The sequence below is a fragment of the Varanus komodoensis genome, unplaced genomic scaffold (genome assembly GCF_004798865.1).
Source record: "Varanus komodoensis strain SLA01 unplaced genomic scaffold, ASM479886v1 scaffold53, whole genome shotgun sequence".
Classification (NCBI taxonomy): Eukaryota; Metazoa; Chordata; class Lepidosauria; order Squamata; family Varanidae; genus Varanus; species Varanus komodoensis.
This window is the reverse complement of record NW_025336126.1, coordinates 1,309,276-1,336,280: the sequence shown is the minus strand read 5'-3', so window position 1 is coordinate 1,336,280 and position 27,005 is coordinate 1,309,276. Positions and strand designations below refer to the sequence as shown.

Sequence of the window (27,005 nt, the reverse complement as noted above, 5' to 3'; positions counted from 1 at the left end):
ACAATTCCTGACTTATTATGAAAAAGAAAATCATGGGAAGAAGAGGATAAAAGCAGTCAGAAAGAAAATCGCCTTTTCATTGAATTGGTGCAATACAGCCTCTTTGTTCTCCAAACATTTACCTTCTGTTCCCACTCCCCAGTCTGCCCCAGACACACACAAAATACCCTCCCTCCCTCCGTGTGCTTGGTTCTCACCTGTAAGTCTCGGCAGCTGCCTAGATACTGTCCCCCTTGTGGCTCCAGCTCCAGGATACTGGGGGTGGGAAGTACACCCCCGACCTCCTCCTCTTCCCCAACTCCTCCAATCAAGGAAGAGGGTTTAGAGGGAACTGTCACTGGCTCCCCTGGATGAGGAAGGCCTCTGGGTAGGAGGCACAGGGCATGTAGAGCCTCCCCCCACCCTTGCCTAGCTAGGAAAGAAAGGATCTACAGGAGGCAAGGCGGGCAGGGGGCTCTACTAAAGGAAAAGGGATGGTGGCATCCCTGGCAAAGAACGGAAGAGGAGTCTCTCGCAGATCCAGCTCTATAGCGGCTCTTGGGCGGGGGAGAGAACAGAATCTAAATTAGGGGTGGGGTGAATCTATGAGACAGGAGGCCCTGCTGATGAGTCTGTATGAGGCCAACAGACAAGCTATGAAGGAAATAAGATGAGAACTAAATGGTATGCTGCAGTCCCTTACGGATGTCAGGGGCTCCCGACAGATATTTATGAATATAATTTTAAAGAGGGAATGCGAAAATGGTCCCATAGGTAATGGAGAGAATGAGAGGTTTTAGGAAGCACCTATAATACAGAATGCACAGCGTTCCGTAAGGGAGACAGGACTGGGTGGGGGTGGGCGGGGGTCCTAAAGAAGCCCAAGAAATGCTCTCGGGTCCAGGGAGCCCTACTAGGGGTGGGACGGGAAAAGGGAGGGAGCCTCTCTCTAGCGGAAGGGTAATGCAGGGTTCTGTGGGGGTGGGGGGCCTGGCTCTATGCGGCCCCCCCTCCCCGCTCTCGCCTCCTCGAGCTCCTCCGCCTTCTCCCTCCCTCTCACTCACTCCAGTTGTCCCCAAATCCAAGATGGCGCCCAAGGCAGGAGCCAGACCGGAACCAAGGCAGAGAGAACCCTAAGCGCATGTGTGGAGGGGAAGGGGAGCGACGGGGAGGAGCACGCAGGCGCGGCAAGCCGAAGGGGCACGCGCTGAAGTCTTCTCCGAAGCCGGAGAACAGTCGCTTGCGTAGAACGGAGAAGAAAATGACGGTACGCATGCGCCTTGCTAAGGGCGTTCTAAAGAGCCTGCCCGAGTAGAAGAGCTTTATGAGGAACCACGGGGAAGTATTCACTGAATGAAACGCAGCGCACGCGCAGTAATAAAAAGAAGGGGCAAAGAGGCCCGCTCTCATTGGATTAGTGTACGGTTGATGGGCGGGACTTATTTTCCTTGACAATATGAAGAGGGTGGGAGGAGAGACTAACACTCGGATAGAAATGAGAAAGATGCACTGGGATTGGAGGAGGAACTTCGGAAAAGGCGAGAGCAAACAAGGAGCTTGGCGTCCTGGTTGGTTGAATGAAAAGCAACCTGTTCAATGAAAGGAGTCAGACTGGGACTCCACATGCCCTCGAGCGCATTTTGATTGGAACACTACGTTAGAGGCGGGACGTGATTGGTAGGCTGGGGTTTTTAGAGGCGGTGTTTCCAGCGCTCAGCTGTTACTGGGGCAGGATTCAGATCGAATTGGCGCGCGCGTATAGAAAGGCGGCGGGGGATGACAGCTGTTCAATGAGGGGAAATAAAGGGCACTGTAGGCGACGGTTAAACCGTCACTGCAGGGGCACAGGGTGCGCGCGCGCCCGAAGCTCCGTGAGGGAGGGCGGGGTTAGGCGCTCCCCTCACCCAGTGCAACGTCCACGTTTCTTCTGGTTTTCGCAGTGCGACCGTTTCCTCATCGCATGTGGTACCGAGAATACCTTGACACCGGTGAAATCCAGACTAATGCGGCACATAACCGGTCAAAAGGACGGGGCAGATCACTCACCCTTCTGTGACCGTATCACTGAAACATCAAGCAAGCAGGCGGGAAGACAGCCAATAAAACCGCTTCTGAAAGTGTTGACTTAGGCGAGAATAATCTACCTGGTTTCAAACAGGGCCGCCAGCCCCGGCAACGTCATGCGAATACCTCTCGGTTGTTAACTTCACCGATACTGATGCAGCAGTCTGTACCGTATTGTTTTTCACGGTGACGTCTCTGACCTTGATTGGCTGAGCTGGTGCGATGGCCTGGGCTGCTCGGTGCAGTTTGCAGTCCGATTTCCGTGAGGGCAGGGCAGCTTGTCGGTTGAGTTGGGATTAAAGCATTCCAGGGGCCGATCTGAGGACTTCGAGATGACCCTGGGACGGAAATGGATGGGTAGGGAGCCCAGAAGCAAGACTGCGGTTTGAGGAAATGGGCTGGATATTTTAGGATACGACAGCAAGGCCTGAGACAGCAAAATGGGGACACAGATAAATTGGTGTTCTGATGGAATCTCACGCTGCTTAAAGCAATGCTGCAGGGTGCGGGGAAGAGGGGAGAGGAATGGTAGGGAAGCGGATCTAGAGATACGGGAACGAAAGAGCTGGAACAAAGGAAGTGGGACAAAACCAGGGCCTGAGAAAGCAACATACGGTAAAAGGCATAGGACTGGAGAAGGGATTTGATAAAGACAGGAGGGGCTGGGCAGTTGAGGCAGGAAACCCTACTATGAGCATCTTCTGGAAATGATGCAAGGTGTTCTTATTCAAATTTATGGTGAAAGATAGGCACCCGATAGAATAATTCATATACCCTTAGATGTAGCATTTGAGAAGGGGTAAGCTATGGATCAGTTTCAGAGGGTTTGCTTTTGTACAGCTCTTAGGTGAGATCAACTAGACACGTATCTGAGATACAGCCTTCTCAGTGGTGAAGCCACAACTGTGGAATAATCCCCTTGTAGAGATGTGCTGTGCTCCTTTTCCTTAAACCTCAAGCCATTACTGAAATACTTATTTCAGCATGCTTTTAATTTTTTGTCTTCCACTTATTCCTTGCTTTTAATCTCATTGCTGCTTGTAAGCTGTTTTTATTCTTATTCTTGCCCCCTTGTGCATTTTTAAATTGTTATAAGCTATTGGGTATGTCTTTGGTTTTAAAAGCGTAACATAAATAAAATAGCATTCAAATAAATCCTTAACTCAATGCAGTTTACTTCTTGGTGGAAGTTTATAGGATTGTGGTAGAAATAAGCAAACCTTGAGGTAACTTGTATCAAGAAGTAGCACTGGGTTTCTTGTGGTCACATCACTTGTTCCCATTAATGTTATTCAATCTTGAGAGTAGTGACCTCTGCTCTGATACCAAGGGGGCAATGATTATTGGTTATGTTAACAAAGTGACCTGCAGCACCTAACTTTAGTACAACATTTACTATCAATGATAGTCCCATTTGGGATAATACTACAGTAGTCCTTGCCCCACTCAACACTGTGTGACTTTCCCAAAATATCCATCTGAAAAATACTATTATGATTCAGTTTGCATCACTGGTATAGCCACTCATAAGACAAAAAACAAAGACCTTTTGCGTTTAGATCTAATTTATTGCATTATTCCCTCTCAGAGGAGTTCATCTAGTACTCCAGTGAAGCAAAGTCACAACTGAACTCTCTGCACATCTCAGCCACACCACCACTAAGTAGATCTACCAAATGGCAAATGCTGTGCAATCCAGGTACTTACAGAAAAGTGGTCAAGTAGCCAGGACACCTGGGTTCTTTGGAATATGGAATGAAACATGGCAATAGCTAGACCCACTCAGATTTGACCCCATTTGTCTCTGGGTACTGGATAACACAAGCCAGCTGCACAACACAGCATGGCACAGAGGCAGAGAAGGAAAGCACTGGTCATCAGGAGACGCTGGCTGCAAAGGGCACGATCTGCCTGAGAGTGAAAAGAATGTGACAGTGAATGGTCCTTCCTTTGTCATTAGCTTCTACCAGGGAGAAACCCAGAGTCCCAAAACAAGACACTGCCCCCACACCACCCCCGTATCTTACCTGGTCCAGCATGCTGGACAGGGCAGGATTGGCCTGGTAATGGGATCTGTAGCAAACCCCTGACTCTTCCAGATGCATGTTCCACTCCCTTATCTCACACTGAGGCGGTTGTCTGGGAACAGGAGGGATTTATTTATTTATACACATATTTATAGACTGCCTGTAACTGCCAGGCCCTTCCTAGGTGGCTTACAATACAATGGATGCATTGAATGAATGAGTTAAGAACCCTTGCAACCAAATCTTTTCCTCTTATCTCACCTGGTCTTGGGGAGAAGGGATAAAGGTGCAACAATGCTAAGGCAGCATTCGCGGGAGGCAGAATTCATGACGACAGCCAAGAAGTGGATTGACTTTTGGGCATCTGGACCTGTGCATGGAGTTGGTGGACGGAAAGGTCATGGAGAGATAAACAGGGAAACGGACTTCCCAAAATCTTTGCAAGGATCCCAGTTCCTACTATTGTGCAGCAGTGGGAGATCACTCACCTTTGAGACCTAGTTCTGTTCCACTGACTGTCAGACTCAGGTGTGTACCATTAGGAGGATCTGTGCCATTGTGAAGGTCAAAGGTAAGGCCAACCATGACAGAGAGTGTTGCAGAGGATTCAGCAGTGGTTGTGGAAGGAGGTGGTGCTGAGGCACTGTGCTGAGTCTTATTTGGGATACAGAACATTAAATGTGCCAGAGACTTTAGCAGAGCGTTCCAGTCCTTGGAAAAAGGAATGAAAAGAATTGCCATTAGATGCTTCTGCTCCTGCCTTAAAGAAAGAAAGAAAAAAACTTAACCCATTTCACATGATCTTGCTTCTTAAAACTCCCTCTTTATTCTTAACAGATAGCAAGCTTTGTTAGTTTCATAATGTGTCAGTTTAGATCTTTGAATATTAGAGAAAATAACTAAACTCCTCAATTTAATAGTGTAATACTGTGCATTGTTGAAGTATTCTTTTACTCTCCCTTCTCTAAGCAGTATTATATTCAGAGCTATTTCTGGTCAAAGGTTGTGTTGTAGGTATACAAATCCTAACCAACCTGGGACCAGTATACTCAGTTAGTCCCTTTTTCCTATATTTACCTAAAGTGATTTTCTAAGCCATCTAATTGCTCATTATGCAAACAATTGTGTTGTCAAGTAATAGCACATAAGCCCAGTAGTGGCACTCACCCTCTGCGACACCCTCCTATGTATTCCTTGAGAGGCAGAAACTATGGTGAGCTTTCAACGCCTCCAGAAGGTGTATTTGTTTACACAGACTTTCCCTGACTTGTAATGGATTGACAATGCTCTTTTGAAGATTGCATTGTTGTATTTCCTGTTTTTATTCTTACACTGTTTTATATTGGCCTTATACTGTATTGTGAGATGGGGGGTGTACTGTGAGCTGTTCAGAAATTCTTTGACAGTAAGAGTGTAATCCTGTGCATGCTTAGACAGAAACAAAAATCCTACACTTTCTAACTTCCAGGTATGCTGGGAGTTGTAGAACTTTTTTTCCGTAGCTAAAATAGGATTGCACTCTAGCCATTACAAAAATAATATAAAGACTGAGACATAATGGTGGATATACCAGCCAACATAGACAATACTCATTTCAAGACTGAATAATTGTAATCCTCCAAATTCAATTAATTCGAAGTATCCCAGTCTGTTTCTGCAAGGAACACCTAACACAGCTAGCTTTTTCCTAGCCCAGCTGAAAATTCTGTGCCTTCCATCTGTGACAATAGCCAATCAGTCCTGAAGTTTCAGTATAATGACCAATCAAAATTTCAGTTACTAGGACTCAGCCTAAGCAGTTAGCAAGAGAATTATGGGAACATGGATCCTCCCACCATCTCCTTTTCCTGTTTGCCCTCAAAAGTTTTCCCAGCTTCCCTTAGGGCCACAACCTGATGTCATCCCAAGCACTTTGGTTTCATTGTCTATGCAGGGCCCTCTAGCTCACCTCTTTGACATCAGGATTCTGAACATCATGCGACTGGATGTAGACAGCAAAACCGATAAAGGCAACAGCCAACGAAAGGAGGCAGAAGAAGGAGGAGACCAGAGGTGGGTGTCGCTCCAGACAGACACGCAGGGAACTGAGCAGGGAGCAGATGACCATGGTCACCCCTAAGGGGAAGGGTAAGAAGGTTGCAGTGTCATTCCAGCGCTACAAGATGCTGAAATGTTTGCCAGAATCAATTTGGAACAGTGGTTAGAGTGTTGGACTGGGATTTGGGAGATCTGGGTTCTAGTCCCCACATAGCCATGTCAACACTCCTAGATGACTTTGAGTCGGTCCCTAATTTTCAGCCTAACTTCCTCAGAAGATTGTTGTGAAGATAACCTGGAGAGGAGGAACATCAGGTAAGCTGCATTTCATTCCTTGCAAGAGGAAAAGAGATGGAACAGAAATATAATAAATAAACTGATCAGTTAGCGATAATGAAAAAGAATAGGCTGGCAACATGTAGCTATCAAAGAGAAAATGGACAGTCATCTATGTAGGATGATGTAAATTGGTGTGCTGCACCAGCAGGAAGTTGGACCTGATGGCCTTCTTGGCCCCTTCCAACACCGCTATTCTATGATTCTACCCCACCCCCTTTTGTGTAGTAAAGTATCTCAGCTTTCCTTTTTTTCAAAAATCAAAGTTAAAATGTGTTCAAGAGACCCATTTCATCATGGTTCCAAGATTAAACATTTAATGGCCTATGGTTTAGCAAGAAGGCTTGCTTGAGAACATCCCTGGCTTGAGTTCTCCCTACAAATTACACAAAAACTGACCCTAGCTTTCTATGTACATTTTGAAACTGGGATATTTTAAAGCAAAGGATCTCCAGTATGTATTCAGAGATAGCACAGGACAAAGCTATATATACTACATGCTGTACTGCTGGTTTGAATGAGCTCTAATGCTCTCATTTTTAAACTTAGGATTTTAAACTTCTGAAGTTAGCAAATACAGGATTCTTCACCAGCCTACTTAGCTAGACGATTCTGCTTGCAAGAGAGAATTTGTCACTCAACCAACATGGAGGATTCTTCCCTGCTCTTGATGATTTCTGCAATACAGATTTCTTCAGAAGCTGGCAAATTTCATCACCATGGAACTAGGAAGGAACAGCTGAAATTACAGGGGAAGGCTAGGCATTTGGAACAGTAGGACGCTTAGAACGATCATCCCCCATATGGCAGTTTCACCACTGCTGCATCCTGTTTCAGAATATAGGAATGCAAATCCTTGTCTGTCCCTCAAAATTCATCTAAAGAGTAATCAGCAGACAAATGTGGACAATTAAACATACAATTGCTTCATTTCTTATATTCCATTCTCTCATTTTGTGAGGCTTCAATCTGTAGATTCTTTTGGTCCTGCGAAACATTTTTTTTTGTATCTTTCACTTGCTTATTTCTCAAGAATGAAGTGTGTGCAATTATGAGGCACATACCCATTCTATGAGAAAGTTCTCATAATGCCTGCTTGCTATTTCTTAAATATGCTCAAGTAAATCCACAGTGCAACACACAGAAAATTCCTACTTTCTGTCCACCCCATCACTGTGAGCATCTCTGTTATGTCCACAAATGGTTTCTTGCTGCCTCAAGCTGCACTGATGGCCACTGCCTTAGATAGCTTTAAAAAGACACCTTCATGGAGGATACTATTACAATCACTATTAACTATGACAAGCAGGGCTTGCAACTGTTGCTATATTGAAACTTGTTTTGGATGCCAGAAAGCAATGCCCATTTCTAGGATATGCCATTTATTTATTTAAAATATTGTTACCCGTTCTATAAGAAAAACATCCCAGGACAGCTTACAATAATTAAACTTAAAATAATTTCATTCACCCTTTCCTCCCAATTTTCTATTTCCCCCTTCTCCAATAATTACCCAGTATCCTCTAGCCACTGACCATTCTCAGTCCTCTTTGGGCTTTTTTGTGTGGTTCCCTACCCCCATTTTCTAAATATTCTGAAAATGCTGTTATTATTAATTACATTTTTATACCACCCATAGCCAAAGATCTCTGGGCAGTTTACAGCAAAGTATAAACACAATAAAATACAATAAATAAAAACATTAGCAAGAATTTAAAAGTAATTTAAAATAACATAAAAACATTTGAAAGCCAAAAAAAAAAAAAAAAGATGTGGCCAAGAATAAAAGAAAGGCACCTGGATAATCATGCCAGGCTCCTGGATGGCCAGGGAGCTCTTTAAAGGCCTCTTCAAAGACAGCTGTTTTAATCTGGCATTGAAAAGATGGCAAATTTGGTGCCAGGTGGACCACAGCAGGGAGGTTATTCCAAAGATGGGAGGCCACTACAGGCCTTCCTCCTAGTTGCCACCCTCTGAGCATCTCGAGGGGTTGGCACTAAGAAGGCCTCCAGAGGTTGTGTAGAGTTCAGACAGACAGTAGAGGGTTTAGAGAAGTGTTCCAACTGGTATTGCAGTCCCGAATCTATTGTGGTTTTCTCACATCTGCTGATGCCTCTTTTGAGACTGGGTAGTGCTGTCTTAGCTACATAAGGATCGATATTTGGAGAATGAGTTTACTATAGAAGCCTTCCCCAGTGAGTGGTACTCAGTTTCTGGGATTACAGGAGTCCAACACACCTGGAGGGCACTACCAGGGTGGGGAGGACTGCTATATAGGATGCTGTATGGAACCTCTAGGCTCAGAAGAATATGCTCTTTCGTATTGAACGCTGTGGAATTACAGCAGGTGATAGTGGGCTTCCCATCTGGCTGACTACTCTGGGAAGCAGGATGCTGACCTAGGCGGACATTTGACCTAACCCAACAAAAATATATATGCTTACATTCTTCAGCACGGACAGCTCTGTTGCTGCCACGTTGCTGTGTCTTCACCTTCTCCAACAACCTTCTAAATACTCCAGGAGAATATAGCAGATGATATATTCCAGGAATATTCGAACAGTCTTCCAGGAATGAAGTTATGCTGTAAGGGCAAATGTCCACAAGGAACACTGAAGTCAGGAGAACTGCTTGGCCTTTGTTACATTTCCCAGTATTGATTTCCCAGATGTCACCATTATTCACACAGTAGTTGCCATATATTCAAATGGCTAACAGAATCTCTGCGTTGCTGCCTTTTTTCCAGTTTCATTTCTATCCCCAACACTCTTACCCCCAAGGCAATGCTGAACTGCAAAATAAGAAGGCATGCAGAGAGGGGAATGTAAGGGTGCATGGGAGAGCTGATCCCAGATGCGCATGGAGGGAGCAGGCACGCAGGCAACTGGTCGTGGTTATTCTAGATTGTTTCCTACAGTACAAAACTCACAGGAGGCCCAGCCCTGTAGGAAACAATGTGAAAAGCATATGGGTGGTCTTCACTTCAAAAATTCAACAAATATTATTATTCGCAGGATCTTCTAATGTGCATCACACATTTCCAGCTCCTAATGCTAAGTGGTTCTCAGTGGTGTGTGTGAGACAGATGGGTGATCTCTGGGAATTTCTGTGCTCCAGGGCTAATTCTAGGTGAGCTCTATTCCAAATGAAATCCTGACCAATAAAGACAGACCATGCTCCAACAAAACTATTTTCTTTTGAAGTGGTGGAAACCATTGTTAAAACAATCCCAGCAGCTGCTCAATGTTCTAGCTGTGGCAAAGGCATATAATAGTGAAAAGCAAGTTTCAACACATTCTGTGTAACTACACAACATGTTTGCAACCAACATACATCGATTGCTGCTTTCCTCTGTGGCTTGAGAATTTTCCCCACAAAGCTGGATGTTCCTTAACAATTAGAAAGCAGGGCATTAGCTCAAAGGGAGCCATGTTAAATTTGTTTAGCCTGTGTTCAGATTCCTTGCCAGTCATTAATTTAAAAAATATGCTAAGTTTGTTAGAAAAAAGCTTAAGGAAAGCTTCTTGTTCCCATTTGTAAAGCAACAGTCTGTCACAACACAGACATTTTATTTTGCTCTAACAAATCATGCTTTTTGGAGCAGGAACAAGCCGTGAGCTTGAGCACTTCTTCCATTCCCCCCTCTTTTCATGAACCCAGATTGAATGAAGGCTTCCTAATTTGTTTATAGTTTCCTGTGAGATCTAAACCAAGAAACCATGGTTTAAGTACTGCCTACAATCATAGTTTGCAAATCAGAAACAAATCCCATCTGTCCAAGTACAGAAGGTAAGAATTGTTGACACGGGTCCTGGTGACTTGTCCAGCACTCTTTCATGAAATCCATCACTCTTATTTTAAAGGTCCCTTGGTGTCTAGATGAACCCCAAAACAGGAACAACTTTTCAATCACAGCCAAGAAGATGTAGTAAAGTACAGACCCTGGAGTTAAAATTAGAGAGACATACGTAATCTGCATTTTCAAAATCTGTGTGAATCCCCTGCTCAGTATCTGGATAAGGGGCTGGCCACTGAAATCCAGAGGTTTGGACCAAAGGAAATAGGAAATATTTTGAGATACATTTCAGTAAAAAAGCATTAGATTGTACTGCAAGTAAATCTCATGGAGTTCAGTATGGTTTACTCCCAGGTAGGAGTGCACAGGATTGCAGCCATAGTAAACTTTTAGAAAGAATCAATCAATCAACTTTAATCTGCTGTGGCTACCACTTGGGTAGGTGTACCATATCTCTGCTTAGGTTTTGGAAAAGACTAAAGGGAATGTAAATGTTTCAACTCTTGTAGTTGCAGCTTTCACTGAATTTTATACTATGTTTGTTCCATTCCCACATTGTTTTCAGAGAAATGCAGGACTAATGTCTCTAAGGCTGTTTTCATCACAGCAATTACTTTAAAAATAAAGCAACAAGCAACAAAATTATAACCCTTTTATTTGATTTGTAAAACAAGATACCACATGTAGACTTTGATGCTGCAGCCAGGCCATATGGAACAACGGAAGTCACATGGGCACATGAATCTATTCTTTTACAGAGGGTTCTTCTCAAAATAGGAGCAATAGGCAGCTCTGATCTGGCAGGCTCTCTTGGTCAGTCCAGCTTCTGACAGTGGCACTCTTGGCCTGGCTGAAGCATTCTGGGCTTCTGCAGCTGCAGGACTTTCCAACGGCTCCAGCAACTCGTCGCCCTTGATCTCACAGATGTTGTGCAGGATGCAGCAAGTGGCGATGACTACGGGAATGAGCTTCTCCCTCACATCCAGCCTCATCTGCAAACATCTCCAGCGAGCTCTCAGGACCCCGAACGCTCTCTCTACACACGCTCGGCACTTGGCGAGCCTCTCGTTGAATTTCTCTTGGGCCTCGGTTTTGGGGGCAGGGTATGGCTTCATTAGCCAGGGGCGAAGGGGATATGCAGAATCCCCAATTACAACAGGGGTCATGGAAACCCCCTCCAACACTGTCTGAGTTTGTGGCCCAAAGGTGCCTTCATCCATGCTGTTGAAAAAAGGAGAGTTGTGCAGGATGCGGGAGTCGTGGGACCGTTCAGGAAAGCCAACATAGATATCGGTGAAACGGGATTTGCTGTCCACCAGGGCCTGCAACACCATTGAATAGAAGCCTTTGCAATTGATGTAGGAGTCAGCAGAGAAGGGGGGACACAGGATGGAGATATGTATGGCATCGATTGCACCAAGGCAGTTGGGGAAGCCCATCCCCTTGAAGCCCTCCATAATCTCCTGCGGTTCTCCCAGAACGATCGTTTGAGCCAGAAGCCTGCTGTTGATTTCCTCACAGACCTCTTCGAATATGGAGCACGCGGATGAAATCCCCACCCCAAAGAGTTCCGAGACAGTCTTGTAACTGTCGTGGTGCGCCAGCTTCCAGATGGTCATGGCGACTCTCTTTTCGACGGGAATGTGTGACCGCATACCTGTGTCTCGACGCTGCAGGGCAGGGCGCAGCTCCTCAGCAATATACATCAGTGTCGAGCGTGACATTCGGAACAGGGAAATCCAGCACTTGTCGTCCTGTTCTGAAGAGATCATCCGCTCCCACCACTCGCTGCATCGTGGAAGCATCCAGTGAGAGCGCTCGGACAAGGCCATCAGCTCGTGCTCGTAGTGCAGCGCAGGAGACGATGAGTACACCATAGTGACCACCGAGACAATCGCATTTCGGTGAAGCCGCAGCAGGGCCCTCTTGCGTCGTACGCTGGCGGAGAGGATCCGTCTCAGCACAGCGGCGGACCTGCGGAAGCGCCTGCGCTGCAGAATCCTCGCTATTGCGAATATCACTGTGCGCCTGTTGAGCATCCACTGCTGCACCAGCAACTGGGAGGTTTGAACACAGGCGGCAACCAAGGCCAGGCACTCTTGTTCCATTTATCTAGCCACTCCTGAAGTTCACGGTATTGGAAGGAAGTGATGTTGCTGTGACGCGAGACAAAACCCTTCCCCTGCTACACCACTGGTGAAGGCGAGGAGGAGACCATCGGGCTGGGATGACTCATAAGCAAGTCCATGCACTTCAGCTGGAAAGGCACTGTTGAACCGAAGCGCAATACATTGTAATTGGGGATATGCTCACTGACTGAAACATATGCACATTTCAACTGGGAGACCTTTTTAAAAAGTTAAATTGAGTGGAAGTCAATTGTTCCATTCAGGAATTATCAAGGCTTTGCCCGCTCTCCATTTCAAAATTGTTATGTTTTCAGAAGGTCATCTGTAGCTTTGCCTGGTCATCCTAACCTAGATTCCCTTCTGCCCATAAACATTCTTCCATCAGGTCATTTGACAATCATTACACCCATGTTGTCTCTTCTTACATTAATCCACACTGACCAACCTTCTCAATTTAGTGCTTTGAGTGCTATTTCCTCTCCAACTGGGCCTGCCATCTAATTCTTTATTTCTGAAGTAATAAATGCAAGAAGTATAGCCTTCCTGCAAATCTTAAGTGAACTAAATCTAGCAGTCACTCACCAGTGAGGGAAAAGCACTGTACACATGCTCAAAGACCCTCATAACTCAGCCATTTCATTATAAACAGGCTTTGAGCTAACACCTAGCAGATCCTGGCTCAATTTAAAATCTTCCAAGTTTTCCAAACTTCTATCCCTGTTCACTACCAAGAGAAAATAAATGAGGGGGAACTTTGCCCCTCCAAAATAACTACATACGAATGAAAAGTTTTAAATCCTCTCTTCTGTGAAAAGGGCCAGACTGCGAATGTATTTTCAGTGGCAAAAGCTCATGCAGTCAGAGCAGATCTGTGGGTCTACTGACCCAAATAATTCAGTTCAATTGCTATTTGTCATCCTTAGCAACACTTCCAAAAGCAATGTAAGGCTACTCTCTCCCTCCCTTTCTTAGCAAAACAACAAACAACAAGGTACATTAGAACTGATCTGATGGCTCCTCCTAGAACCACACACAGGATATCTCTTCTTCTCATATAATACCATTTTCCATATATTCATAATTTATTACCCAGGCTTTAAAAATCATTATTAGGTTTTCTAATAATGTCTGACATAATAATATGTCTGACAGTATTTTATTTGATTAAAGTTTTCATTCCTTGATTTTTTTGTGAACCCTCTTGGTTGACTCCAGAAAGGTAGTATCAAAATACAAATCAATCCATCCAGAAAACATGGCTGCAACCCTTAGCATCCTCACTTGGAAATACCATTGATCTCAGCAGTACTTTTTTCTGAATAACACAGTTAGGATTGGATATGACACAAACAGACAAAGCAGCGGTGTTGGACCTTCACAGCTAATAAAAAGGGCACTAGTCTGAATGGTGGCTGGGGTTGCTCTCTAGAAGATAATGACCAGGTCTGCATAACATGCTTATGCCCCCTGTGGCTTATTTAACTCAAAATGTGCTGTAGCCCCTATGTGCCCCCACACTGCATATGCAATTGCAGCTCAGCTGATGTAATGTTCAAACCAGGTAACTGAGGGTTATGTGAGAGTTAAATCACATAACCCTGAAAGAGATCATGGGTTATGCGAGGGTTGTTTCCCCTCACATAACCCATGTTTTCTGGGTTGCACAACATGAGAACCCCCAAGAGGAGGCTGCATATTCAACATAGTGACTGCACACTCCTCCTGTACCACAGTTTCAACATAAGCTCAGGAGCTCATGGTAGACTGCTATGCTTCATGAACATCTCTCCAAGTAACTTCTGAAGACTTATTTAAAAAGAAAAAAAAAGTTTGTTCTCTACTGAATCTGATAAGCATCCTTGCTCCCTCCCCTGCAAGAAACAAAAAGGCATGAAGGGAATATGATGAGTAGCTTTGGGGGCTGAGAGGATGGTGCTCGATAAGCAGAGACTGTACAGTTGGGGATGGAAAAATAAGAGGGCCTAGAGATAGAGCATCGCTTAAGCCGGGGCAGGCAATCTAAATGCATGCTGAAAGGAATCAGTTCAGTCCCGTGGAAAGAATGGTATGTCCCCTCCCTGTATTAGGAAGGAAGCAAGTGAAAGGTAACCCCACCCACCACTGGCATCACACCTCCAACAGATGCCTTCAGTGGGAATAAGGCTGGCCCATCTCCAGTCTTCTTGAATCTTTAAAAACGATTTCTGGACATCATCTCAGATCTTTCCTGCTCCAATTTTTACTATTTTTGGGGGGACAATCCATTTTTTCCAATACTTATTCCTAGTAAGTCACAGGGGTGGCTTTTGCCTTTTACAAACACCCTATTGACATTTTGTCAGCATGACTGGTTAACTTTGTCATTCTTCAAGATTCTGCTTCCCACTTCACCCCAGGTTTCAGGGAGCTAAGTCTGTGGGTGGGTACACTCTTTTCCCATGTACATGAATGTAAACTTATGTTATTCATGTATCATCCTGAACCTGACACGTACTACAGCTGTCAAGAGGCATGTTTCCGTGTTGATAATAATCATGTTTAACATGTTTAGCACTTCCAAGCATTTACAGTATTTTGCAGGTATTAGCTATTTGTAATCCTTATAGCAACTCTATATGGAAAATATTCTTATTCTCTGTTTTGTAAATGGAGCTATTGAGGCTGAGAATGAACTTGCCTAAAACCACCGAGTGAATTCCTGGCACAGGCAAGACCCAAATTTCTGATTCATAGCTCAGTCTCGTAGCAAGCATGGTACCCTAACTCTTTTGGTAAAAACTGTAGGGCAATCATGGTGTTTTTAAAAATGATTACCTTGCCTTCTTGGCTATTAGGATAAACTACTTCAGATTATATAAATGTTAGCAGACAGCCAGGAGATTACACAGACTGTGAGCCTTTTCACAAATTGAGCTCTCCTATCAGCAGGTCTTACTATCTGTGTTATCTTTGTAGCAGATTGGATAGCAGAAATCAGCCCTTTGTGGCCGTTTCCTTATTTTTGTTGTGCTTCCTTCCTGACCTGATGAGAAAAAGCAACTACTTCCATGGATTCTTTCAAGAGAATGTAACACGCATCAGGCTTGAGGCTGACAATAATGCTTTCAGTCTTGTTCTGTTACCTCTTCTGTGTTGTTGTAGCTATGTCATTGTGACCTACTTTGAACTTCTTCACAGAACTGCAAGATGTAAATATACAAATGTTGTTATGTGCTGTCAAGTTTTCTCTGACTGATGGCAAGGTTTGAAAATGTTCTGATCCTGACAAGCCCTGCTCAGCTCTTGCAAAATCAAATATTCAAATAAACAAGTACAAATAATAGCAGAAGGGTAGCTCTCACAAAGTGATCACAGCTCCTCAAATGTTGGGGGTACCCAGAAAAGTACATTAGGTGTGCGGGAGTTTGTGTGAAATTTAGACTAAATTCCTCCAAAATAATACTTGGGCCCTGTGTCTTAGGGCACGGGTTGGCTGTAGCTTCTTATCAATTCAAATCACTCAGTGTTAACTCAGAAAACCTTTTATTACTATACACATTTATTTCATGGTTCAGGATTAGCATTCAAATCAGGGTCCAAGCTAGTTGTGTTCCCAGTTTAGAGGAAACTCTTGAGATAGACAGTCACAGGTGTGAAGGCATAGATGGTTAACATTGTGAAAGCAGATAGTTTTCTTGTTCATTGATTACTTTTTACACTGCTACTCTTCCTGAGAGCTCTAAAGTGCAGGGCTTGGATTCACTCTCAGCTGTAAAACTACAGAAAGCAGACATGGGCAAGTTATCATTTATCACTCCTGAGTTTCCACAGGGACAAGAAAGAGTAGCCTTTCTTTTGCTAAGAACTGCTTTGGGAAGAAATGGAGGTTGGGGGTATGCATGCAGGAGATCACCTCTCTTTTGGCTGCTGACTAGTGACAGAGAGCTGCTGAGCTATAATGAAGAAAGCATAGTTCTCTTTCTAATAAATACAAAGAAGGCTACAATTCTGTGCATGCTTAAGTAGCAAGCCCCATGGAACACAATGGGGCTTCCTCCTGAGCAGACACGGCAAAGAACTGCACGGCACATCAGGTCCTGGGAGGGCCCTGCGCTATAATTCGGAGCTGCTCCATGTGTTTTATTTACCTGCTGAAGACCCGTCAGGTTCAGTCTCTGCAGTTAAAGCGAGTTTACCGAGCAGGGCTGCGAACGCTCTCTGTGCCTGCGATCCGGAGAGCCACCAACGGCACCCCTCGGGAATTTTAGACTCTGGAGTTTATGGTCTCAGCGCAGGAAAGGGCTCTCAGGACGTTCACATGTTTCAAAATGTGGTGAGCGAACCCTGCCAGCTTGAAAGGCCCTTGGCTTTGTGCCCCAAGGCTTCGCTCCGAGGGCACCACTGAACTAATGACGGAATGAACTGACTCGGCGCGCGCACTGTCGTCCCGGGTTTCATTCCCTTGCAATTAAACGGGCCTATATTGGGACAAAAGGCCTATCGTAGAAAAGAGAAGTTGATGGAGCGCAAAGTAGCCGGAGGAAGAGGATGAGAAAGGGAAACAGCTGCGGCGAGGAAGGAGAGAGAAGAACGTCCACAGGAGCAAAGGAGGAAGAGCCTCATCTTACCTCCGTCCTGTTCTCTCCTCTGCAGCCCTCCAGGTTGCAGCTAAGGCGCCTTCCCTCTTTACGAAGGTTGCCACTATCGAAGGTGCTGTGCCTTTAAGAGGTACTTGCGCCCACCCATCGCCTTATTTTTACATGGCCATCCGACAGGTAAGAAGCTTCTTACGCACGCGCAAATGACGCTCCCGTCTTCCACCCCGCTCTCATGACGTAGGAGATACGGCTTTGGAGTGACGCAACAGCGTTCGCCCGGACCAGTGGCACAGTGCGCACGCGCCCCGAGTAGACCGTTTCCCTTCCCTAGCTCACTTCCTAGAGACACGGCTCTGCTTCCGGGAAGGGGAATGAGCCGACAAGAGCGGGTTGTGTGTCTTCCGGCGTAACGGCTCCGTGAGACCACAGAAAAAGGCTTCCGAGAGTTGCTAGACCTACCCTAACTACTGAATGTTTGAGAGCCATTTTGATTGAGGGCAAAAGTGTTCTTTTACGGATCCTCAGTGCTTATCATCAAAATGAATGTAGCTGCATTTCGATAATTGTCTTATGAATGACAAATAATCTTGTGACGTTTTAAAGATTAACCAATGTATTCTGGTTTATTTTTCCATGCACATAACCAACTTCTTAGATTCATGCAGCGTTCATTCTCCTTGGCCGGCGTGTGTGCACATGGCGGGGGCGGGCGGAACCGTAAAAGGCGAGGCGAGGAGGCGAGGCGAGGGAGCCGAAACGTGAAAGGCAGTTACGCTACGGCGGCCATCCACGAAACTTTTGGACCTCAACAGCCTTGCGTCGGACGGGCCGTTGTCTAGCGAAGCTCTGCCGTTTCGTCTGGAAATATTTCTGCACCTTGAGGGAATTGACCCTGTTCCTCTTCCAGATATCCCCTGGTTTCTTTACTATGGGTATTCCCGATGCTAGATTTGTGTAGAATACAGGCCAAACTTCCCCAACCTGGTGCTCTCTAAGTGTCTTGAACTTGTGCTTCCATCACCTCCAGCAAGCATGACCAATCGTCAGGAATGCTGGAAGCTGTAGTCCAGAGCATCTGGAGAAAGCTATGCTAGCGAATTACCAATAAATGATGCATGCATTGCACAACGGAGACCAAGTTGTAAGCACCCCTTATGTTATTGACGTACAAGTCAATAGGTATAACCTTGGTTAAATCATGCAATCTCACATAACCAGGCCTGAGAAAAGCCTTCTTTTCTAGAATAATCAGCATGTGTGCATCCTTGAAAGGTAGCTAACACTAACCAGGCACTAGTCCTGAGAAAGCTAGTTGGCACTTCACAGATAACAGCAGCTCAAACAAAGGGCAATTCACACCAGCCCACCCCGTCCTCCTCCTCTTCTATGTAATAGCACCCCATCCTCCCCCCCCCCTTCAGAGCATCCTCTTTAGTATGCAAGTGGGAAAGATCATCCCATTGCAACTTTTTCTTATGTAACCTATTGGAAAGCGTTAACTGTGTTACATGTAACCCTTTAATGCTCTATGTATAAAAGGGCCAACTAAGGACTGCTCAGATGTGCCATCTGGAACAATTCATTGGTAACCAGTTATTCTTGAGAATCAATCCAAGAAAATCCTCCCTGGTGGGTATTGTGGGCATACACCCACCAGGACACGTGCCTTTTGGTCAACATTATGGATGGTATTAATAATGTATACAATTTCATTCTCTGGAAGAATGCTTAGAATTACAGCATTGCCCTTCTGTGGAAAAGCCCGACAAGAAATTAATCTACTCCTCCTAGTACTTGTGCTGCTCTTTATCTAAGAAGCTACTTTCTTCCAGCTAAATGGCGGCAGCAGCAGGAAAGGATTCCTTTTGCACAATGAATGAATGAAATCATTTAACAGTGATCCATTTGCCCAGAAGTTCTATTATGCTAAGCAGATCCTATTCTCAATAAATAGGCTATTTTTCTTTGTTTAAAACATTTATATGCCGTCCTTCACTACTGCATCTCAGGATGGCTTACAAGATTAAAAACAGCCATAAAAACAATTGATAAAATAATCAATTTTTATCCTAAAGGTAACAAGGGTGCTCTCCTGCCGTCCTAGTATCAGTGAAGTGCCATTACTATACCAACAGCTGTGCCAATTCATAGGCTTACTTTTGTAAAAGACGCTAGAGATATTTTTAAAAGGTTTTCTCCTTTTGAAATAAAAAGTAGCAAATAGCAAACCTTTTCAAAGGCCTAGGGACTTTCTAACAGAGCTCGTCTAGAAGCTAAAAGGAATTCATCGCTACCCAGATAAAACAGTGTTGGAGGATACCGCCAGATATTAACCCCTAGCTCTACAACATAGAAAGGAATAATCATGCCAAGCTACAGCTCCCATCACCATGCTGCCAGAAGGCACAGCATTTCTTCTTTCTTTTCTTTCAATTATATTTCTTAGCTAAATGTTTTTGTTCCCTTCTGGCAAAACTCATCAAAATTTGCACTCTAGTCCCATGCTTTCAAAAAATCATCTGAAATCTTGTCATATTTACACCTTCAAAGTAATTTTCCCCACAGACCCCTTTCAGGACCCTGGTTTCAACAGTATCTCCCTCTGCTGAATTGTGTTGTGCTGAGTAACAAGCAGAGACTGACAAAGAAAGATAATTGAATTTAAATAAATTCTTTTTTTGCCTTTATTTTTCAGGGGAATCCAGAGAAATTAAAAACCATGTGAAGAAATTAAAAACCAGAGCATTAAAACAGAGAGAAAGGGGGGAGGAGATGAGACAACAGTCTCACCCAGGACAATTTGGGCTATAACAGCAAAGGAAAGGAGGTAGGCAGATAGCGTAGCTTCCCCTTTCAAGATGCCTGGGCTTCTCCAGTCTTCAAGGGGGTGGGGTGGGGTGGGAGCCTTGCCACTCCCCATGTGCCCCCCATATCTTAGCGGTGCTTCCCCTGGATATTCCTGAAGTTAACCCTTTCCATCCGAGGTATCCGTATAAAACTTCACTCTGCTAGGAGCTAGAAAGAGAAAAAAAGGAAAACAGAAGATGATGGTGTACCTTAAAGGGAGATGTCCCATGAGACATGAATAAGCCATCTGCCTGCCCCAAGTCCCATTCACCTATGAAACTAGAGTGGTAGTCCAAGGACAGTTCCCTATCCACCTGCTTCCTACTATGCAGTTATTCAGTTAGTCCATGCCTTGGCCAAACTGTCTCAGGCAGCCCCACGTGCAAAGCTAGACAGCTGTGAAATTCAGCAGTGCACTCTACTCTGCATCTGCCTCATTCCTGGACAGCACAGCCACATGCACACGACCAAGTTCTCACACAACAGTTTCTATCCAATATTAGGCCGACTCAGGGCAGAGCAATTGAAATGAATGCAACACGTTAGACTAACACTGAATACAACCCGATGTCTCCCTGCTTGATTCCCTGTATCCTGTTATTGCTCAGACTGAAAGATCTGGACTGCCTGGCTTCTGAATCGAAGGCAACAACAGGCAGTTCTGTTGTTAGGTTTCACTGTCTTGCAAGTTCTCCATGCTATGATCTGGAGTTGGAAGTATTTTACAAACACAGGTTGTACTTTCATTTCCTACCATCGGCATCATTGAGCAATTTCTGTTGCTACATGCTGCCAAGTTATGACTCTGACTTATGGCAACCCTATGAATAAATGCCCTCCAAGCGGTCTTGTCCGTGACGGCCCTGCTCGGCTCTTGTCATTTCAAGGCTGCAGCTTCCTTAATGGAGTCCAGCCATCGCATATCTGGTCTTCCCCTTCTGGTTTCACCCTTCTCTAGCACTGTCTTCTCCACTGAGTCTTGAAGTCTCATCCCAAAGTATAACAGCTGTCTAGCAATTAGGGCTTTAAAACTATTTAATATATGCACTCAAACACAGCTGAGCACAGCATTTAAAAAGTCAAAGGACGACATTCAAATGTGGAACTGATGTGTCACAATTTTTGAAAGCATTTTCCTTACAAAAATGCTAGTAAAATGTTCACCACATTTGCACTCAAATAAGGTTGTGCATTTTCATGGTGGTGGGTTGTACTGCGACTGGCTATATGACAAGGAATAGACAAATATATGGAAAAAGGTATCCTTGCTGTATATTGAAAGCAAATATTGAATCAATAAGCTTTCATTTGTTTTGGCCATTAATCAGGTTGCTATATAGTACCTTGCTGCTTCTGATAAAAAAAAAAAACAGCTCACACAGCCACAACACTCAGAAATGTCTCAGAATTCCGTTACAAAGTCACCACCCACATTCCTCCATTTCATACAACTGTACTCCTTCCCAAATGTTTGTTTAATCCACAAACCCAGTCCTCATATCTCCAGTCAGTACTGAACAGAATTAGACTAGTTTTATTTGCTCTCTTCATCTAGAATTCTAAAAGGAGATTCCTTCCATTCCTTACCTTGACCATGTAGCTCCAATATATGACTCCATTCTGCATTAGGAGTGAGAAAAAAGGTGCATTAGAATCAAAGTGACAGTGCAACTTATTCCTAAGTAAGCCCAAATAGCCCTCCAGTATAATTTAAAGCAGCTCACTCCTCTAAAATTTTCTAAATGCCCAATTGGGATCCAGATGCATAAAGACCACACATATCCATCCATGTGCACTAAAGAGAGAAACTCACCAACTTTTGACTCAGTCCACCTAAAGCTGCATCCATTTATGAGGCAGTGCTCAAACACACGGGGGGGGGGGGCTTGATGAAACCCACAAGCTCCAGCCCCAGTTCCCCCCAACTTTAGCCAAATCACTGCTCCTTATAACCTTGTAAAAAGACTAGCTACAGCCCTCACAAAAAGCTCCATTTGACCCCTCCAACTGTAGTAATATGAACACTGAACTGGAGAAAATGTAGAATTCCAAGATCAATCATATTTTATCTAGCATGCAGTGAAAAAGTTGTGGAAAATAAATCCTATATTCCCAATACTTGACTTTTATCTTCACAAACTGCTAATATTATTCCAGGCCCCAAGACTTGTATGAATTGCAGCAAACCTTCTCTGCACCCTGAGAGGAGTGCCCATTTTCTCATAATCGCCATACACACCGCTAGTATCACAAACGAGGGATTCTCTCCTCTTCACCATCTCTGAAGGACACACAGTTATCTATGCAATAGTTCCTAAATCTCAACATACACTCCACTGTGACACCCCACTCTCACAATGGAAACACTGAACCCCTCCCACTATCTTACCTTCAAAGTGGTAATTTCTTGCAGCTTGCCAATCACTGGCTTCCATTTTCTCCCAGCATGCTCCAGTGTCTGCATCTTCTACATCCTTATCTGGTGCCGTCCCACCACCCCCTCCATGCCCAGCTCCTGGCTCATTGATAAAGGAGAGGCCCCACTCATTCTGAAAGATGGCTCCCAGGTGCTGTCGCCGACTGCTGTCAGTTGGTGGGGGACTGCTTGGGGGTGGCGCCAAGACACAATTGGGGAGGCTATTAGTGGTGCGGACAGCTGAGGCGGGAACGTGGCAGGCTTTCCCTGGCTGATCCAAGTTCTCCTTCAGCTTGCTGGCATAAGAGATCTTGGGGATGATCCGGGCACTGCTGCTATCAACCGGAAAAGCAGGAAGGGGCCGGAAGAGTGACCAGGTTTCCTTCCCAGAATCCTCAGTGGCTGCAGTGGTGGGGTTCGATGTAACCGCAGGCTTCTCGCTGGCTTTGACGGCACTATCGCGTTCCGATTCGGGAGACGACGACGGGGAGGGTGGATCGGAATAGCCACGGCGCCGGTGTTGCCATCGCCCGTTGGCAATGCCCTCAGGTGCACAGTGATGGCCGTTGGTGCTGGGCCCCCACTCCTTGCGGTCTGAGGGACTGCCGCGATAGGTCTTCCGGTAGGACGCATGGAAGGGCCGGCCATGATAGAAGTGATGAGGATAGCGGCGAGGGTGGTGAGGAACTGGAGGGTCCCGCTCAGACAGTTGAAGATTGCGGATATTAAGGCTGTTGGAAGGGCTCAAGGGAACACTGGGCTCTTCAGCTATTTCAGCAGGTGCAGGATACCCATTTGACTCCCACGACCCTAGAGGAGGAGGAGGACGGTGAGGGTGAGGACAATGCCTGGATCAGTTATGCATCACAACTTATAGAACCAAAGCATTTCATAATAAGGAAATCGTGCCCTCCCTCTTTTCCCTTTGTCACCCTCCCACTATCAAAAGTGTCACTGTAAGCTCCTCCTGTCTTTTATTTTTGGCTTATGGTAAGTCTACAGGGCACCACTTTTACTGATATTACTACACCAACCCACTCCTAAATATAACCACAACAAAACATGGCATGCTGCTAGCATCTGGAGAATGCTTTGCATACTCTGGTAGGAATACAGACATGTTTTTCTCCAGCTTGGGATCAGCAGGCCATAAACAGGCAGGGAATGGAACTCCATAGCAGTACAGCATCCTAGACGCTATAGCAACTTCACCAGGGAAGTTTGCGGGGGGGGGGGGATGGGATGACCTGTGGGTAGAGACTTCCCATCAACAAGTAATTTTTTAAAACCCTAAGTGTTGCTAACCCCCACAATCCCAGATAATTGCAGATTTGCCTTGGAGGGAGGGAGGGAGGGAGGGAGGGAGGGAGGGAGATCTCCCTCATGCAGAATTATTATACTGTGTAGATACATGGCTTCTAAGATCTGAAACACCACTTCTAATGCTGTAATAGTGCACACACCCTGCATCGTGCGCTTATTCCAATCCATCTTGCAAATAAGCCCATCAAGGTTCCCAGCCTGCCAAGCGGCCAGTAGCTGGTGTATCCATGCTGCCTGCAAAGAAGGGGAAGCCTCTATTTTGTGGGCAGCATAAAAAGACTGCTAGTCTTAGTACACTATTTTTAAAAATGCTTTCTAGTAAATAGGCTGGAAGAGAAGGGGCAGGTTTCCCTTCCTCCCAACCCTGCAGAAATGACGGTGGAGAAATGGAGAGATTTGTTTTCCCCTGCCAACCGACTCAACCAGCTCTGTGGAATTCCTGGTCACCAGAACTGTTACATACTACAGTGATTTAGCTTTTAAAATATGCCTTCATATTTTCAAACTTCTCTGTGCAATAAGAAATGCTAAGAAAAGAAAAACAGATGGATCATATTCAGAACCCTGGAATTCCTAAAACCAGGAATCCTCCTTGCAAACCAGAGTCTAACCCCTCTGCCCAGAGAATACAGAGTTCTGCAGCTCTTTGGAACCTGAATACTCCATTCCATTCCTAAATGGATTATAGCCCCTCTCCAGACTGTGTTAGAAGGGAGGAAAGCATATTTAGATGTATGTCACAATTCTATCTAATAAAGAAGCAAAAGGTAACAGCCAGATATTCTTCCACACCATTTCAACAGACAAGGGACACTCAGTGAAAGGTGCTTGTAGTGTAGAATTCAAGGATCTATGTTCTAAGGATGAATGTGGCTCACCCATCACTGAGGTGCAGCCACCTCTGGAACAGAATCAGACAGACTGAATGACAAAAAAAAGGGGGGGGGGTCCTAGTTTAGTACAACACACTTTCTCTGGAGACCTGGCTTGGCCTGTAGCACAGCTCTGCTCCATCCCCTGTATGACAGAAAGAAGGCTTTTGCTCTCAGCGGTTATAGGCAAAAAGAATAGCTAGAATATGGAAGAATGTTATAAAAGGCAGTCAGCTATTAAACAAATAACTGCATAAGACATAGCACAGTGATAAACAAGAAACTGAAATCCACGGAGGGGAGTGTGGCCTAGTGAGCTTTGAATTACTAGGGAGAGAATAGGACTGTCTTTGTGAAAAGACTGTGGTTGCATACAGAGTCATGGACTGACTCTGTAGAAGGAAAACTGCAGGAAACTTCATCTGTGCATGGGAGGGGAAAAATGCTGCTCTGAAAACCTAACAAAAATTAAATTGTTGAAGCAAGCAAAACTGAGGTATGAGCAGTCCTGAGAACCTGCTTTTCCCAGGAATCTAGCAGCTTTTGGATTAAAAGGGTAAGGGATGCACACAATTTGCTGTGGTGTGCAAGAGGAAATAATCCAAATCTGTCAAAAGTTTAAGCACCCAGCATAAAATTTCCAGTGTATGAATGTGCAGAGGCCTGCATTTTTCTTAGTTCTGAGATAGGCTGCCATGACTTCTAGTATTCTTGAACCACTTGGCTGGGGGATGTTGGAAGTTGCAGCCCAACAGAGAGCACCAGGGTGGGTTAGGCTAACTCAGAATGGGCCCATCTACTTGGTTGCAATTTCTGTGAAGTTACCTGCTCGGATGCGGTTGCTGAGGTTGTGGCATTTCTCCTTCTTCCCCCCCAAGAGACGCAGCTCCTCTTCTGGGTTGCGATTCTCATCCATGCCCAGTTCCTCTTTCTGCATGGCCTCTGGCTGTTTTGGGATGGGGTCAGCAGAACAAGCAGCAGAATCTCAAGGATGCAAATGGTGCTCTGTAACACCAGGGACCACGGTCCTGCTCCAACCCTTTTTCTAGGAAAACACAGGCTTCCCAGGGACTTTCTTTCTGGGAAACAAATTACTGGCCTCCTTCTGAAAGTTTCAAGACTAAAACTCCCCCACAAAACAGTACAAAAAAACAGCTAAATGCAGATTTAGATTTTTCTAATGAAAGCTTCCAGCTCCCCTGCAGTACTCCTTAAATTCTGCACTGCTACCACAGCTTAGGAGTATGCAATCACAATCTCTAGTCCTTATACCAACACTTTTAACTCTGTTGTGTCACTTAGACACCCTAAACTAATCCTCAAGTAGAAGAGCTTATACAGACTTTCATTAAAGGTGCCTCCTATCTAATTTTTCCTCTCAATTATTTCTCTGTGTTACTACACTCTCCCCCAACCCCGTTACTCAGCACTGCCACGATCCTTGGGAATCCAGCACAAAATTCGACACTTCCCCACAATTGTAACGGAACTACCTTCCTTTCCGACAACACAACCCTGTTGCCTCGAAATAAAAGGCTGCTTTCCTCCCACTAAAGACCGTTCTTCTGCACAGCCCACCCCAATGTGAGTCCCCCCCCCCACAACCTCTGCTAGCAGCTTAGCTTCTAAGAAGTTTTCCCCCAAAACCCGCCAATCCTAACCTATTCCCTCTCCCCACTTTTTGGGGGGGCGCAAACTTTCTCGACCCGTTTCTCAGATCCTTCGGCCCACCTTGCCCCCGTCTGAGCCAATCTGGGCCCTCCTCAGAGCACAGCTAACCGCCCCCCTCCCCCCGGCCCCTCCCCCCCCCCCCGAAAAATGCGCCCAGGAACCCCGCTTCAAAAAAAAAAAATCACCCCTCCAAAGGTAGGCCCTGAACAGCGGCAACGCGTAGCCTTCGCCCTAAGGCCCAACTGCCGCCTTCGCCCCCGGCCGGCCGCCCGCCTCGAACCCACACCGCGCCCGCCTGCGCTCTAATCTCGGTCCCCCAAGCCCGCCCGGCACATTCACCCAGCCAGCCCCCGCCACGTGACCGGTTTCCCCCTTCGGCCTCCTCTAGTCATGTGACCACCAGCGCCTCCGTGACTTCCGGGGAGGCGACCGTAGCACGTGACCCATCCCAGGCACGTGATAGCCTCCTGTGTCACATGATCTCAGGGAGGGGTTTCTTTTTCTTTCTAACCCGCCGCTCGCCACCGTCTGCAGGAGTGGTTGCCATTTAGTCTCTCCCACCCACTTTCCGCAGTGCACGATTTTTATTTTGGCTGCGTTTTTTAAAATAAATTCAAATAATTCCCCCACAGGGGGTTGGGTCTAGGTTTAGCTATCCTGAAAAGTAGACTCTTTGAAATCGATGGAACTTGGATTCATGGCTAATTTGGTTCCATTGGTTTCAACTGGCCTGCGCTAATTATGGGTAAGCTTGTATCCAAGGTTATTTAGTTTTTCATATAACCCAGACTTCTCCAACCTAGTACCCTCCAGCTGTATTGGGTGTCCGTTCGCATCATTGCAACCAGTGTGGTCTTGCTGATTGGGAATCATGGGAGTTGCAGTCCCGCACACCTGGATGACATCCGGTTCCGGAATGCAGGAGTTAACC

The 27,005-nt window shown here is 45.4% G+C and overlaps 3 protein-coding genes across 7 annotated transcripts in view; all 3 read right to left on the bottom strand.

The window, feature by feature from the left end:
- Positions 1-1,225, bottom strand: part of TAOK2 (TAO kinase 2) — a 44,297-nt gene extending 43,072 nt beyond the window's left edge. For all 4 annotated transcript variants that reach the window (XM_044447760.1, XM_044447761.1, XM_044447759.1 and 1 more), the window contains exon 1: positions 198-1,225. The gene's annotated coding sequence lies outside the window, so the exon portion shown is untranslated. The remainder of the gene's footprint in view (positions 1-197) is intronic.
- A 9,652-nt stretch (positions 1,226-10,877) lies between these two features.
- On the bottom strand, positions 10,878-17,253 carry LOC123032110 (protein ALP1-like). Of its 2 annotated transcripts, none has more exons than XM_044447762.1 (2): positions 16,976-17,253; positions 10,878-12,507 (listed from the first exon to the last, which is right to left on the bottom strand). In XM_044447762.1, exon 2 carries the CDS (start codon positions 12,345-12,347, stop codon positions 10,992-10,994), a length of 1,356 nt encoding a protein of 451 aa, XP_044303697.1. In that variant the 5' UTR covers positions 12,348-12,507; positions 16,976-17,253; the 3' UTR covers positions 10,878-10,991. The 2 variants fall into 2 exon arrangements, with proteins under 2 accessions (XP_044303697.1, XP_044303698.1); XM_044447763.1 differs by lacking the exon at positions 16,976-17,253 and adding an exon at positions 16,496-16,961.
- Positions 17,254-19,600: 2,347 nt separating this feature from the next.
- Positions 19,601-26,362, bottom strand: LOC123032306. The gene is made up of 4 exons (XM_044448099.1): positions 25,229-26,362; positions 22,182-23,018; positions 21,380-21,412; positions 19,601-19,960 (listed from the first exon to the last, which is right to left on the bottom strand). Exons 1-4 carry the CDS (start codon positions 25,338-25,340, stop codon positions 19,911-19,913), a joined length of 1,032 nt encoding a protein of 343 aa, XP_044304034.1. The 5' UTR covers positions 25,341-26,362; the 3' UTR covers positions 19,601-19,910.
- Positions 26,363-27,005: the final 643 nt, after the last annotated feature.